The sequence below is a fragment of the Strongylocentrotus purpuratus genome, unplaced genomic scaffold (genome assembly GCF_000002235.5).
Source record: "Strongylocentrotus purpuratus isolate Spur 01 unplaced genomic scaffold, Spur_5.0 spur5_scaffold_17, whole genome shotgun sequence".
Taxonomy (NCBI): domain Eukaryota; kingdom Metazoa; phylum Echinodermata; class Echinoidea; order Camarodonta; family Strongylocentrotidae; genus Strongylocentrotus; species Strongylocentrotus purpuratus.
Window position 1 is genome coordinate 725,345 of NW_022145602.1, and position 15,592 is coordinate 740,936.

General features: G+C 39.0%; 1 protein-coding gene across 4 annotated transcripts in view; it reads right to left on the bottom strand.

The window, feature by feature from the left end:
- The window catches only part of LOC582210 (F-actin-monooxygenase MICAL2), a 116,816-nt gene that overhangs the window by 37,981 nt on the left and 63,243 nt on the right, over positions 1-15,592 (bottom strand). For all 4 annotated transcript variants that reach the window (XM_030988411.1, XM_030988409.1, XM_030988410.1 and 1 more), the window contains exons 7-17: positions 11,889-12,145; positions 8,776-9,033; positions 8,058-8,228; positions 7,039-7,204; positions 5,901-6,048; positions 3,765-3,967; positions 3,085-3,293; positions 2,128-2,337; positions 1,551-1,749; positions 1,144-1,238; positions 222-396 (exon numbers count right to left, since the gene is read on the bottom strand). In XM_030988411.1, coding sequence (XP_030844271.1) covers positions 222-396; positions 1,144-1,238; positions 1,551-1,749; positions 2,128-2,337; positions 3,085-3,293; positions 3,765-3,967; positions 5,901-6,048; positions 7,039-7,204; positions 8,058-8,228; positions 8,776-9,033; positions 11,889-12,145 — 2,091 coding nt within the window. The remainder of the gene's footprint in view (positions 1-221; positions 397-1,143; positions 1,239-1,550; positions 1,750-2,127; positions 2,338-3,084; positions 3,294-3,764; positions 3,968-5,900; positions 6,049-7,038; positions 7,205-8,057; positions 8,229-8,775; positions 9,034-11,888; positions 12,146-15,592) is intronic.

Below are 15,592 nucleotides of genomic sequence, written 5' to 3' on the forward strand. Positions count from 1 at the left end.
TGATCCAAAACAACCACAGGTCCTCCAGTCAATCGCAAGTTTGCAGTCTCCTATCTCTTATGTACATAGTTGCGATTTATATCAATATCAAATAAATTGCGAATGATACCAACGCTTTATAAGACGGGGCCCTGGCCTGCTATCTTTAACAAAATAATTAAGCTCGGAGCCAAATATAGCCAGATTAAGTGTTGGTTCACCATTTTCCAAAACCTTCTTACCGTCTCTCTCTGGTGTGGTCTTGGATCTCTTGCCAAAGAACGGTGAAAGCAAATTGCGTTTCCTGAATGGTCCCTTGGGCGTTTTAGGTGTCTTTGGTGTGGTGGGGTTTGGACGTGAGATGTTCTCATTCTCGTCTTCGACCTCCTCGATAGAATCAAAAGAGAACACAGGCTTCTGAAAAAGAGAATTGAAAGAAGAGATGGTATGTTATTACCTCATCCCTAATGGGTTATGTAAATGAGTATTTAAACCATGGGTTAAATGTAAACCTCGTTTGCGAATTCGGGCCTATATGTCCAGAAAGAAATGCGACTGAGCTTGAAGTCTGTGCTCCACAGTGACTGCAAGCAAACCACTCTAAATGAAGAACTTAACCATGAAGGATACACTTTACCCAAAAGAAGAACACAGTCAAATATAATGTTGTTACCCTTTAGAAACATTATACATAGAACTCAGATATTTGTGGCTACCTCATCCCCAAAAGTAATACGTCACTTTTACAGTAATTTTATCTTTTTGCTGTCTGTTTAGTATTTTTTAAGTTTTGAGGACCGAATCTCTGTCCTACTCTTTACACATCTAAATCTTCCAATATGATATTGATATTACTTATATATCAAAATGTGGGAAACAGGGAAAACAACACATTTGTATTCTGATTGGCATTGAACTAATGAATAATGTGAAAATTGAAACTCATCGAAACCTTTCTATAAAGACCACCAAAGGGAGACAAGAAAAGTGGTCTTTATGGGCAGGTGGTCTTTATGTACAGGTTCCTTTAGTACATGTTTCAATGAGAAACCATTTTCAAGGGAAACAAAAAATGTGGTCTTTGTAGACAGGTGGTCTTTGTAGACAGGTGGTCACTAAAGCAGGTTTGAATGTAATTAGTTCCAGGCCTAGATATTACCATACCTTTGACTGGACTGCTTCCTTCTCTTTATCACTCAGACTTCTCTTTCTGACGGCTTGCTTCCGGGCTGCAAAGTGTTCTCGACATAGGAAACGACCTGAGGGATAAAAAAAATAATCTATTTTTGTTCCTCCTATTTTGACAAACACATATGGTGAATGTTTATTTGCTCATGCTGCCTAAGTTTTATGGACTAGCCTCCCAGACTCACTTAGAAACATTGACACAATAGATAAGTTTAAATCCACCCTGAAAGCACATTTATTTCAATTGTTAAAAGGAGCTCAGTACCCTATTTTTCTCTTTGCTTTTCTTTCTAAGCAGATGGGGACATTTCTAAGCACATAGGAACATACTTTGTATTGTGTTATGCGCTATATAAAAATGGATTATTATTATTACTACAAACCTTTTTCACCGTCGGGGTCTGGTAGATACGCATAGTTTCCAATCCTGATTGTGACATCACAATCCTGGCATTTGAAGCAGTCTCTATGGAAGAACATGCCCTCAGCACTAAGTCTCTCCATCACATACACACGCTTACTACAGAACACACACAGCTGACTGGCTTGGACATTGCCAGTCTCAATCAGTGGTCTCATTTTCTGAGGGTCAAGAAAAGAGAAGATGTAAGGTAAGCAATTATATCCAAATCATGTGAAAATTAATCATGGTCTGGGTTTCTGGGGTTTAAGAGGAGAGAGACGTTATATGTTCATAAACAATGATAGCGGCTGGTAGTAGACTTCACTGTCAGACACTATTGAATGACTGACTGACATCTTTTTTCCATCTAAAAGCCATTTTCATGCCCTTTCGTTATGAGGGAAGTTCTAAATTAGAATTATCTTTGAAACGCCGGTGGAATTCAACCTTTTCATTTTTTTGGTCTGCAAATGGGACATACAGTAGTACCTTTAGGATTGAAACCTTAGGGTTATCCCTTCAAATATGAAATCGTTTATCAAATCAGAGTGACTTACTGGTCTTGGTCCATCCGTTACTGTATTCATGCCGTAGTTAGACCGGAGATTGGCCTGGAGCTGTTCGGCCAGTCCGCTGACCTTATTCTGACCTCTGACCCCGACATTGAGCTCGTTCTTATCGGCTACGTTCAGACTGTTGTTCTCAGACTGATTGGCTTTCCGCGCTTCCTGTGCCATGAGCTTGCGCTTCTCTGCAATGTCATCAGCCTGTGGAAGGTATTACAAGTTCAGATCATAAATGGTGAAGATCAGAAGGGCTTTAAACTCTGTACCAAAGAATATGAACTCAAGTCTTTTTGATTATCAGCAGATATATTTCTGTGCCATGAGCTTCTCTACAATCTCATCAGACTGTGGGAGATAACAAGTTCAGATCATAAATAGTGAAGATCAGAAGGGCTTTAAACGGCTCAGTAACATTGCCTCAGATTCTGAAACAAAATCCTGGAATTAGCTCATGCTGCAATCATAATTATAAACCTTTAGGTTAGTCAGAAATCCCATGACTTTTACAAACCGATCGCTATTTGAAATTTAATTTACCAGGAGCACCTGTACATTTTTATATTTAATTTGTCTCGAAAGCAGAAGTGTTTTAGGGGCTAAATTTTCTAGTGCTTATAATACATCCACAGGGGCATCCAAATATATGAAAATTGTAAAGAATCACTATCCACGCAATTTTCAAATTTCCCAAAACTATGTTTTACATTTAAATTAATTTTTTTCAAAGATAAAATGATTATATTTGTAACATAGTTAAGATTTGGAAAGGTTTCATGCCAAAACATAACTGAAGCTCAACTGACACAATACTCGAATTCTGAGATTTACACAGTTTCCTGCAATGTAAAATGCTGCTTTTTACAATTCACAGACAAAAATATTTGGTTTACAGTAAATCAAGTTATCAGCGAATAAAACTGGAAGGATTATGAGATAGAAAGCACTTACTGCTGAATCTTTATGCTTGTGATGTTTTCGTTTAGAGCCTAAGCCGCTACCACTGGCCTTGGCTTTCTCTCCGTTCTCTTTATCATGCTTCTCGTGTGATTTCCTCCGTACCTTGGAGGCGATGCGGGATAGGAATGATGTTTTACTGGAAGACTTGGTGGGGGCGGGAAGGGCTTGTGCGATATTGTTTTCTTTGGTGTTATTCTCTTCTGTATACAAAGAAAAATAATAATAATAATAAAAATATTATGCTTTTATATAGGGCTGAATACATTGACGATGTCCCTAAGCGCTTTACAGATATATTATTACCCCCGTCAGCGGATTCAGGCTTGTCCGCACACAGTGTATGCACATTCTCCACTCCCTGGGGAGCATACTAGCCAGACATAAGGCATAAGGCATATGAGGGGTAGATTACTAAAATTGAAAACAACTGCAATTTCAATTTCAATATCTATCAGGAATGGAGAGAGGGGGGGGGGGGGGGGGGGGGAGAAGTTAGATCTAGTTAACTTAATTCAACTGTTAAAACTTAATCCTAGGAAATTGAGGAGACTAGTGGGACGTTGCAAGAAAGTTGAGTTGCAATCGATTGTAAATATCAGTTGCAAATTTTGCAACTTGCAATCAATCGCAACTTTCTTGCAACACCCCATTAGACGGCCAAGTGAGCTTACGTTTAACTGAAGCTGGCAGCTCATCTTTGAAGAGATCATAGAACCTGACGACATACGCTACGATGGTGAGTTTATCTGGGCACGCGATAGCAGCCATCTCCTTGCCTGTCATTGCGGGTGTGATTCCAAACTCACGCTCGGCGATGTCAAAGGCTAGCTGGTTGTTCTGGACCACGTTCTCTGGTCTCAAGGAATCGTAATCACTGTACAAGAGAAGAGGATATATAATAAAAGATGAGGACTGAGTAATGGGCCCGTTGCACAAAACCTTACCATTGATGTAACTTTGCCATCACTGGTAACTTCCATTGAAACCTTGATTTTGATTGGCTGTTGAGCTCTGTTACCATGGTAGTTGCCATTGATGGCACAGTTACCATCAACAATAATTTTTATTACATTGTGAATGAAGCTGTCAGGAAGTGATTGAAAGAGATTAACTGGTTGTTCCGCACCACGTTCTCTGGTCTCAAGGAATCATAGTCACTGTACAAGAGAAGAGGAGATGTGATATAAGATTGAGAGTTTAGTTTAGTGCTGGTTATTTTACATGACTGCTAAGAAAGCATAAATGCTTGGTAGTAAGCAACCAGGGGGGTGTTTCACAAAGACCATAAGTTGAACTTATCTCTAAGTTGGACTTTAAAATTATGGAAAGCCATTAGCATCCTTGAAAATATTTTGTAAAAGTTATTTTAAAAGGCATAAAATGTTGATTCAAATCATTCATATTTTCTATTATCAAGGAGATTTCATGTTCTTGATGTGGAATTTATAAAAAGTCTAAAATACTTGAATTCTAACTTTTGAATATATTTATTTTAAGGCTACAAATAGCTCTCCATAATATTTAAGTCCAACTTAGAGTTAAGTTTGACTCGGGATCTTTGTGAAACACCCCCCAGGTCCTCTCTGAGGGACCTCGTTATGAGGATTAATGCCTTACCAAAGGGCACTAGCGCATAGACTTGGTTTCGAACCCGGGTAGCGGGATTACGAGACCACTGCTCTACCAACTGAGCTATCGCACCTCCTCTAGGACGGAGTACTGATCATGTGATTACATTGTGAACGAAACTGTCAGGAAGTGATTGGAAGAGGTTGAAGAGTTGATAGATATTTTGAGGCTTTGAAATAAAGAAATTGATTCACTTCAAAATTTAGGTTTTCTTCATACCACAGAAAACCAAAATTATGTATTCTTTTATCAATATCTGTCTTCAAACACTTTTTTTTTTTTTGGGGGGGGGGGAGATCTTTGCAGAAGTGTGTATTAAATGCAGACCTGCAAACCTCTGGAGTTCAAAAACTGTATTCTTTAATCCCAAAAGTTGTATTTTACTGACAAAAGTTGTATTCTTGAAAAAAAACACGGATTGTTACGCGGATCAATGCCTCTTACAGTTCCTACCTACAGGAGGAATTTTTTTTATGGATCATTGGTTGAATATGCACGATTTTGTCATGACTGGTGTGTTCGATGAACCAATGAACATACCCAAATTGCTGATGTGAGATGCTTGAAGGATACTTAACAAAACATAATGGGAATTTTGCCATTGAAAATGTCACAAACACAAAATATAAATTTATAAAAAAAAAATTATAAAAAAAAAAGAAGATTTTTTTGAAAATCATATTTTATTAAGGAAAATCGTACTGTCGTATTTGCTTCTAAAAATCGTACTAAAATACAACTAAATCGTACTGGTTGGCAGATCTGTAAATGACATCCTCTTTCACATTATTAATGATACAATTTAAGTGAAATTTTGCCATAAAATCATTGGCGAATTTGGGACTACCAACGCTTTAGAGGGGCATATGATAATTGAATAATACAGCCACAGGTTTAGAAGCATCGTTTTAGAAGGTTATAATTATTATTATTATTAAGTATTTGGCGTCACCTGTGCCTGGGAGGCGAAAAGCAAACTAAATCACTCTAACCCTTGGGTCTCTCCTCCCGGTATAACTGATTGGGGGTGTGCAGGTGGACCACCACACAGGGGTTTCCCCCTACTCTTATACAAATAGTGCCGTGGGTTCTTAACTTGCAAAGGTGGTGACTCTCCTCTACACAGGGCTTCCTTTTTAACATCATATCCAAGGGACGGTTCTCAAAGGCCTACTTACATGAGATCTGGTCTGTATCTGTGGATGATGGCACAGAAAGCGAGACCGTTCCTCCAGCTACTAGTCATGTTCTCCACCATCACGTTGAGGTAGTTATCGGTCACTCGTTGACACCACATCTGCACCTTGCTACTCCTCACCACGGACGCTGTATAAACAACAAACAAAAAACAGAGTTAATCATTGCAATTTTTGTGTCATACCAGAAGTGAGAAACTATGTCTCCTATCAATTGTAACAATGTTTGTTCAAATTGAGTTTTGCATAAAAAGCATAGCCAACTATCTTCAGAAGTACTCAAGCTCCATGGTTAATCAATATTATGGACCCAAAGTTTATGTAATGTTATATGAATATGGTGCAAAGGTAATGCTGGTAAAAAGAGAAATGTGAAAAGGTAATACAAAGTTTTGGTATGGGGTCATGAATTTGGTTCATATGAAAGTATTGGAAGCATATGCGATCCTACAATATTTAGTGATCGTTGTCGCGGTTGAAATAGAGTCTCAAGTTATGAAATTGTAAATAATACACTCTTTATGTTGTATAGCTCCCTCTCAAGGTCAAGATATTAATTAAGCTATGAAACGATGTTTCTTGACTAAAATCGACCAACTAGCTATTCCCGTTTAGAAGTTAAATATCACAACTACATATTCTGAGATTTTCATGGTCGCAGCTACCATTGTACAGCCGTAGGCGCTTTTTGAAATTTATCAAAATTTACCGGAGCACCAGTAAATTTTTATATTCAATTTTTCTCTAAAGCAGAAGCGTTTTAGGGGATAAATTTTGTAGTGGATATAATACATTCACAGGGGCATCCAAATATATCAAAATTGTAAAGAATCACTATCCACTCAATTTTCAAAATGTCCCAAAACTTTGTATTACCTTTAAGCAAAGATTTCGAAGAAAAGCAACTGAAACAGGAACGATTCTGGCAGGGCACTACTACATATATTCATTGCATAACATCTTCAACAGATAATTTAATCTTCCATGTGTAGTAGAAGATTTCATACCTACGTTACATGGACACCGTCATATTTTTTGCCCCAACTTTATGGAATTACCCATATATATATTTATATAAACTGCCTTACTAAAATTGAGATTGTATAAAGACCCGACTCACCTGTTCTGCTGAGGACTATGGACGGTTTCTTCTCCAGGATCTCGAACTGAGCCTTAAGATCCTCATCTAAAGTGTCATACTGGTGCCTAATCTCATGTGGTGTTACAGCTTTGGTGTTTAGGTGAGGATATCTACTGTTTGGATTGATTCCATATGATTCATAGATCTGTATAACACAGGAGAGAAATAGAAAACCAATTATCATATAAGGTGTTAGAGAGGTGTATAAGGATCTTAAAGTGCTATAGCTTTGGTGTTTAGGTGAGGATATCTGCTATTTGGATTAATTCCATATGATTCATAGATCTGTATGTCACAGGAAAGAAATAGAAAACCAATTATCATATAAGGTGTCGTACTGGTGGGTGATCTCATGTGGTGTTACAGCTTTGGTGTTTAAGTGAGGATATCTACTGTTTGGATTGATTCCATATGATTCATAGATCTGTATAACACAGGAGAGAAATAGAAAACCAATTATCATATAAGGTTCATGTGATGTTAAGGCTTTGGTGTTTAAGTGAGGATATCTACTGTTTGGATTGATTCCATATGATTCATAGATCTGTATAACACAGGAGAGAAATAGAAAACCAATTATCATATAAGGTTCATGTGGTGCTAAGGCTTTGGTGTTTAAGGGAGGATATCCACTGTTTGGATTGATTCCATATGATTCATAGATCTGTATAACACAGGAGAGAAATAGAAAAGCCAATTATCATCTAAGGTGTTATACTGGTGTATAACCATCTTAAAGTGCTACAGCATTCAAGGAATCTCTTCCTACCGGTACCCATTTAACACCTGGATGGAGAGTGGCAAATGTAGATTAATATCTTGCCAAAGGACATTAGTGCTGCGGCAGTACTCGAACCACGGACCCTGTGATCCAAAGTCCGACGACTTATCCACTAGACCACAACACCTCCACAGTTTGTTTACATTTGGGTGTGGGATCCCTACAGGTAGAAAACAGCACACTTCTTCAAAGGAACATGAATAACCTGATAACGTACCTTGCATAGATTCTCTGGAGTAGTCTGAGCGAGGAGACGGTAGGAACTCTCCCTTTCTGCCAGGACCTCTAAGGGTGTCATGTCTCCTGAAGACCAGCTACGGATCATCCAGGCGGCATCCAGGGAACTTAAGAAACCCCTTGCACAGCCTGATCCGGTAGGCCAGAAAGGCTGGTAGAACAAACAAGAGAAATCATAATCATTATTTCATCATCCCATCCAAAGTCTTTCCAACAATGTATTTTAAATATGTTTGACAATCCTTCCTTGAATTTTTCATACTCACAACAGGGCGCAAGAGGGCTTTGGATTGAACTTGATAAAGTCTGTATGTATGAGCCCTATGAAAACACTACAACATTTTTGCGGTACGGACTTGGATTGTGGGTGCCCATATGTCCCGGGCATCTATTAGTGTCCAGCCCTGCGTACAAGATAAACTTTGCACTTGGCATTCTCTGTTTTCTTTCTTGCAGCAAAAACAAAATTCCATGATTCTTCTTCTCTCTTCTTCAAGATAATCTGTCTCCTTCAATACTGCAGATGCGTATACTCTGCCTGATTACACTGGGGTTTCCCTCTACTCTTATATGAATAGTGCAATGGTTCCTAACGTGCAAGGGTGGTGACTCTCCTCTACACGGGCCTCCATTTAACGTCCTATCCAAGGGAAGGATTAGTAACTTGAACCCCTCTACAGACTACCATGACCACCTACCTCCAATAAACTATCCCCCACCAACGCCAGCAGCAGCTTGTGTCCGTTCCTGTCCAGAACCCTGGCAGCGTTATCAGCTGCGTAGATAGACGTGAAGTCAAACATTGCCACGTCTGGCTTGCCGTGGTGATTGAGGGCGTAGTCTAGGGTCGGGAGCTGGAAGTTGGTGCAGAAGTCTGCCGCCTCACGAGCATACTCCTGAAGCTTCTGGTGGTTGTAGTTATCCTGTCTCAAGAGCTTGGCTGTGTCTGGTAGATCCTGTTTAACACAAAGCAAGGAATGTCTTTGGTAGTATTCAATATGGAGATCGTTCGTTCTTTCGTTCGTGTCTCCCTAGATCAAGATTAATGTATCTTGATCTTCGAAGTAGTTGCAAAAACCGGCCGTGTCAGACACGTTGCCCCGGGGTTCGAGATAGGACTCTTGTAGCGTGCCCCCAGAGATAGCATTCTGTTTCAATCATTTAGATAATTTCTAGTATTCTGTTGTATCATTTTACAATGGATATGTGTATTCATTTATATTGAAAGGTATTACACATTTCATTCTCACTACTATGACTGGTACTCTTCCAAGTGACTGAATGAACATTTTGTTGGTACAGTCAAACCTGCTTTGGTGACCACCTGTAGAGAAAGAACACCTGTCTACAAAAACCACGTTTTTTGTTTCCCTTGAAAATGGTTCCTCATTGAAACATGTACAAAAGGAACATGTACTCAAAGACCACCTGCCTATAAATACCACTTTTCTTGTCTCCAATGGGTGGTCTTTATTGAAAGGTTTCACTGTATTTGGTTTATTTTTTAGGAACATTTAAACATTTCTATTTCTGACTTTCTTATCTGTTCTTGTATGTATTTCCTTGTCTATGCTAACCTCCTGTCATATATATATATATCTCTCTCTCTCATACCCTTCACCATCTTTTCCTTCTGTATCTCATCACATCTCCCCCTTTCTCAGAATGACCCTCAATGTATACATACTGATTATTTCACTTATCTCACAAGTTCTCGATATAGCCCAAAGAACTATTTATGAGACACCCTGTAGTGGGCAAAGACATTTATATTTAACTCCACACACCCTACATGCCTCCCTGTTCTATAAATGTACTAGACCAACAGATTGTAGCAGCCTACAGGCTGTTCAAGGGCACAACATACAATCCCAATGTCAAAGACATGAGTCAACTGTCTTACGACTGAAGTTCCCTAAGCTAAAGGTTGTTTACACATGACAAAAGAAACCGTGAAAGGGATTGGGGGAGGGGGATGCATGTACTGTATAAGTGAATGGCATAAGGATGAAAATAAAAATATCTGCAGGCAAAAGAGGCTCTTATATATTTCATAAGTTAGATTAAAAAAAAGGTGTCAGAGGCAACAAGAGCAAAAGTAGACAGGGAGGGAAAGCATAAACTGGTGATGGCCACAGCTCCCCAGGGAGTGGAAAATGTGCGTACATTGTCTGCGGGGAAGCCTGAAACCCAATGATCAGGGTAATAATATATTTGCAAAGCACTTAGAGACATCGTTGATGTATTAAACCCTATATAAATGCAAGATATTCTTATCATTATTAAATGCCTCTTGCCGGAAAAGGATTTCATGTTTTGATTGAGAGGGAGCGTGGACGGAGGGACCAAGCCTCTACAAGAAGGAAGGGCAAGTGTAAGCCAGGATGTTGGCAACTTAAGCCACGTCTCAACACTCATTATTTAGAGAATGTGAGGAATGTAAAGTGACATGTAACAGGTAGCAATGTTACAGATATAGTCTATTCTGGGATTGGGAAGAGGGACAAAGACAGAGTCAGAGAGAGAGAGGGGGCAAAGGAAAGAGGGACAGAGAGAGAGAGGGGGCAAAGAGAGAGGGGGAGTAAGAGAAAGAAGAGGGGGAAGTAAGAGGGAGTGAGGCAGAGGAACAGAGAGAGGGAGGAAGATGGAGAGGGGAGAGTAAGAAGGGGGCACATGAAAGATTCAGAGTTCAGAGAGGGAAAGATTGAAAAAAGTAAAGGGAAGAGGGAGGAGTTGGGGGAGATGTGAGAAATGTTAAGTGACATGTAACAGGTAGCAATGTTACATATAGTGTCTATTTTGGGATTTGGAAGAGGGGTAGAGGTAGTGGGGTAGAGGGAGATGGGGAGTAAGAGGGATAGGGGGAGTAAGAGGGGGGGGGGAGTAAGAGGGGGCCATCCAAAAGATTCAGAGTTCAGAAGGGGGGAAAGAAAGAACTGTATGGAGTAAAAGGGGAGGATAAAGAGGAGTTGTGGAGAAACAGAGGAGAGATTATCAGAAGGGGATATAGAGCAGGGGTCATAAAGAGGCAGAACAAGAAGAAGGGGGGGGGGGGGAGGGGATAGAGGGGAGAGAGGAAGGGGGCATGAAGGGGAGAGAAGATGAGTGTAAGAGAGGAGATGAGGGGGGAAGATAAGGGGAAAGAGGGAAAGGAAATTATTTTACTCCCATAAAAGCACATGTGAGGTGCAGGTCTTTTCTTGAATGCTCCAAGCAACAAACCACTATCACTCATGATGAGGCACCATCTTGAATCCCAAGATCTAGGCTATTGAATGTGACAGAAGCAATAGGGGTATTTTGAAGCTATAGTGACAAGCACAATGAGGTTCCCTTTTTTTAATGTAGAGGTCCATTGATCAAAGCAATATTGATAATTCCTCAGGTTAGAGGATGTAAAGGAAAGCTTTTAACCCACAAGAGGAGGCGACGGATCTTTCCAAAATTATTGTCATGTCTTTGAACAAATTAGTTATCTGACATACATGTAGCCTTGCAGGTCTGTAAATAACTCTTGGAAGATTGTTCAATTTGCCAAATTCGAATTCTTTGTTCATATAATTTCTAATTTCTAACAATCAATAATTATACCTTTTTATAGTTATCCCATTAAGTCCAAATTTTCACCAATTTTTTCTCTCTGATTTCTACTTTTCTCACACAGCAACTTGTGATCCAGGTTCAATTTTATCTGATTTCATCCAAACTTTCACCAATTCCTTTTCTGATTTCCTACAGTGTAACTTGTAATCAAGGTTAGATTTCCTTATCAGTAATTGATTCTTTATTTGTGTATCTCTCCTCTCCCTACCTTCAGAATAACACCTTTGGCGAGTAGACTCTGCTTCTTAGCCGTCATCACAAAGTAATGCGTCTCGTCCTTGTAGTAGACGATGTTCTCAAGGTCGATTCCCGTCGACTCTCGTAGATCCATGAAGAACTTTTGGTTGAAGATGAAAGCGACGCCGCTGATCTCCTCGACGCTCGCCTCCTCGTTGGACTTTCTGTTGATGAAGTTTGCTGTGATTGCGATGGCAAGCTTCCCTCGGAACTCCTTCCTCTTGAAACCTGTGTGAATCATGATAATCATAACAACGTCATTAATAATATCAATCATAGTATAAATAATAATAGCAGTAATAGTAGAAATACAGTGAAACCTGTCTGTAAAAACCTCTCAAGGGAAACATGGAAAGTGGTCTTTATAGGCTAGTGGTCTTTATGTACAGGTTCCTTTAGTACCGGTTTCAATGAGAAACCATATTCAAGGGAAATGAAAATGTGGTCTTTGTAGACAGGTGGTTTTTCTATACAGGTGGTCACTAAAGCAGGTTTGACCGTATTATTATTAGCATCATCATCATCATCACAGCATCCTTCCTTTTATAAATATGCATCTCTTGTCATATCCAGTTTTACTTTAAATTTGAACCTTCATTTAGGACTATTTCAAACACATTTTTTGTTGATTCGAATGAATGAATCTCCCTTCCCTATAATAGCCTGTTATATTGCATATACTAATACAATTTTATTTCACTTTCTTGAAGAAGAAAAAAAGTGTTGCACATCTTGAATAAATTACAAATGCATGCTCCAATGTGAGTTATGCATGCATGCATGGTGTATGTTTGATAGAATTACAAATTAGACGGATAATACATTTCATAAACAGCAAATAAGACTTTGACTGCCTTGAAAAGAAAAACAAATAATACTGTTCCAGCATGCATAGTTTCTCATTTTGCAGACATGGATATGTGCGCTTTATAAATAATAAATATTTCAGAAATATGTTTACCAAATGATAATTACTGGACAAATCTTAATTGACCCATGCCCTACATTAGAGATAATCAGAGGCATATTTCAATATATGGACTTTATTGCTTTGTCCGTCATTTAGGCATGACTAGCAGTGCATGGCAGAGAAAAGAAGGGAGGGGCTTATACTGTTTATGGCATGACTGTAAGATAACAACGCTTCTGAAAGATGAAAATGTAATCTACATGCAAATGTATCTTTCATTAATGATCAGCTCAAAATGATATATATCATTATTCTTGTCTTCACCTGTAAGACTTGTTAAAATGTTGGTATAACATGCAGGTCACATCTAGGCTTCAGCTTGATTTAATCTTTAGATTAGTATTTAACGGGTTAATGCCTTTTAATCCATGAAGAATTTAGAAAACTACTATAGAAACACTCATGAAACAAGCATTCTCAAAAGGCGCGTCTTCATCATCTCGAGATTGCCAAATAGCCCGCTATTTGGGAAATAATCCCGAAGTAACAAATCGCGTCTTCACTATCTCGAGATTCGACCTCGAAACTTGAAACTCGGCCTTGAGAAATTAGCTCGAGATATTTTGCTCAGCGTTAGCGCGTATTGCGAATCTTCGGTCTAGTGAAGACGCACGGGACAAATAGCTGGATATTTTGCCAAAAATTGGGATATTTTGCAAACTATCCCAAGATATCTTGGGATGACAATCCCGACCAAATATCCTTCTAATTGCTACTTCGGTCTGATGAAGACGCAAATTAGCTGGATAGTTTGCGATCGGGATAGTTCAAATAGCTGGATATTTGGCAATCTCGAGATAGTGAAGACAGGCCTACATTCCTCAATGTCGCAAAAATTCAATTTCAAACTCAGTGATTTTCAGGTTGCCTGAAGCCCAAAGACCCAAACCCACAGAATAGTTCCCTTATGTATAATTAGAAATCCCAATTATTTTACTCCTTTAATTTGCATTTTGTCAACATCATGTATTTAATTTCCTTGATGACTTTCAATGCAAATAATCTTGCATCTACGATTCTACATTTGTAACTCATAAACAGCTCTAGAGGCCAAGACTCAGCCAATTAATCACTCCTTCTCTCTCTCTTAATTAGCATTTCTTCAACAATCACCAGAAATATTTCCTGTCAAACACCATAGGGGCGTCTTCATTATCTCAAGATTGCCAAATAGCCAGCTATTTCTGATTTGGGAAATAATTCAGTAGTTACAAATCGCGTCCTCATCAGCTCGACCTTGAGAAATTCGCTCAAAATATTTTGCTCAGCTTTCACGCATAGTGCGAGTCTTCGGTCTGGTGAAGAGGCACCGGACTGGATACATAGCTGAATATTTTGCAAACTATCCCAAGATATCTTGGGATGACAATCACGACCAAATATCCCGCTATTGCAACTTTGGGCTGATGAAGACGCAAATTAGCTGGATAGTTTGCGATCGGGATATAGTTCAAATAGCGGGATATTTGGCAATCTCGAGCTAGTGAGGACAGGCCTCAAGGTTCAAGTCATGGAACACAGAAGTAGTTCCTTTTCATAGTAATGTACGTGGGACGGAATAATTGCTTATTGTTACAGCCCTTTAACTTCTGCAACTTTCTTAATGAATAGTTATTGGTATATGGATGAAGGCCATTTGACCATTTTGTTATATAGACAACTTTTGGCCCAACTGGTAAATTGACTACTATGATGATTGGCCGAAATGTTGACTGGACCATGCATGGCGGTCAAACTGGATATACTGTAAATGGAGTTGAGCGAACCGTGTTATTCGTCCAAGTAACATTGGACCAAACGACAAATCTCAATTTATATAAATGTAATGCTTCCTGGGAGAAATTTCAATTATTTAAACATATTTGTGGCTTACACCCAGTAAATAAGATCGATTGATCGATCTGTATTGAAAAAACAAGTCAGAAAAAATCTTGAAACCAGCGGGACTTGAACCAGCGGGACTTGAACCTGTATCTACTGCTTGCCGGGCAGTGACTCTACCCCCTGGCCATCACTGGTCCATGGCACAGTCACGATGAACTAGAACAAATACCTAAGCTCTCCTGATTCATTCTGACTCATTAATATTCATTAGTCCGCCATAGGACAATAACTGATATAAATGTAATGCTTCCTGGGAGAAATTTCAATTATTTAAACATATTTGTGGCTTACACCCATTAAATAAGATTAATTGATTGATCTGTATTGAAAAAACAAGTCAGAAAAAACCTTGGAACCAGCATCTACTGCTTGCCAGGCAGCGACTCTACCACCAGGCCATCACTGGTCCATGGCACAGCCACAAATATGTTTTTTAAAAATCTCAATTTATTTTGACCAAAATTCTTACAGTTACAAGATCAGGACAAATTGCTAACTATGGTTTCATAAAATTGGTGAGGTAAGGTAAAGTGTATCATTTCAAAGATTAAAATAAATCACATCGTATCAATTTGTCCCTATAAATTAAATGCTTTGTGATAAGAAATAGCCACCCATGATCACGGCCAAAATACGAAACTTACCCTCTTTCCTTCTTGGTAGTTTTCTCTGTGTTTGTTTATTTTTGAGATACTGAACTATGATGGCATGACCATTGCTTGATGCAAGGTGAAGAGGTGTCTAAGCAGTATTGTCACGATTATCAATCTGTGTTCCTTGACCAACGGACACCGAAGTACATCAAGATGACCATTGCTTGA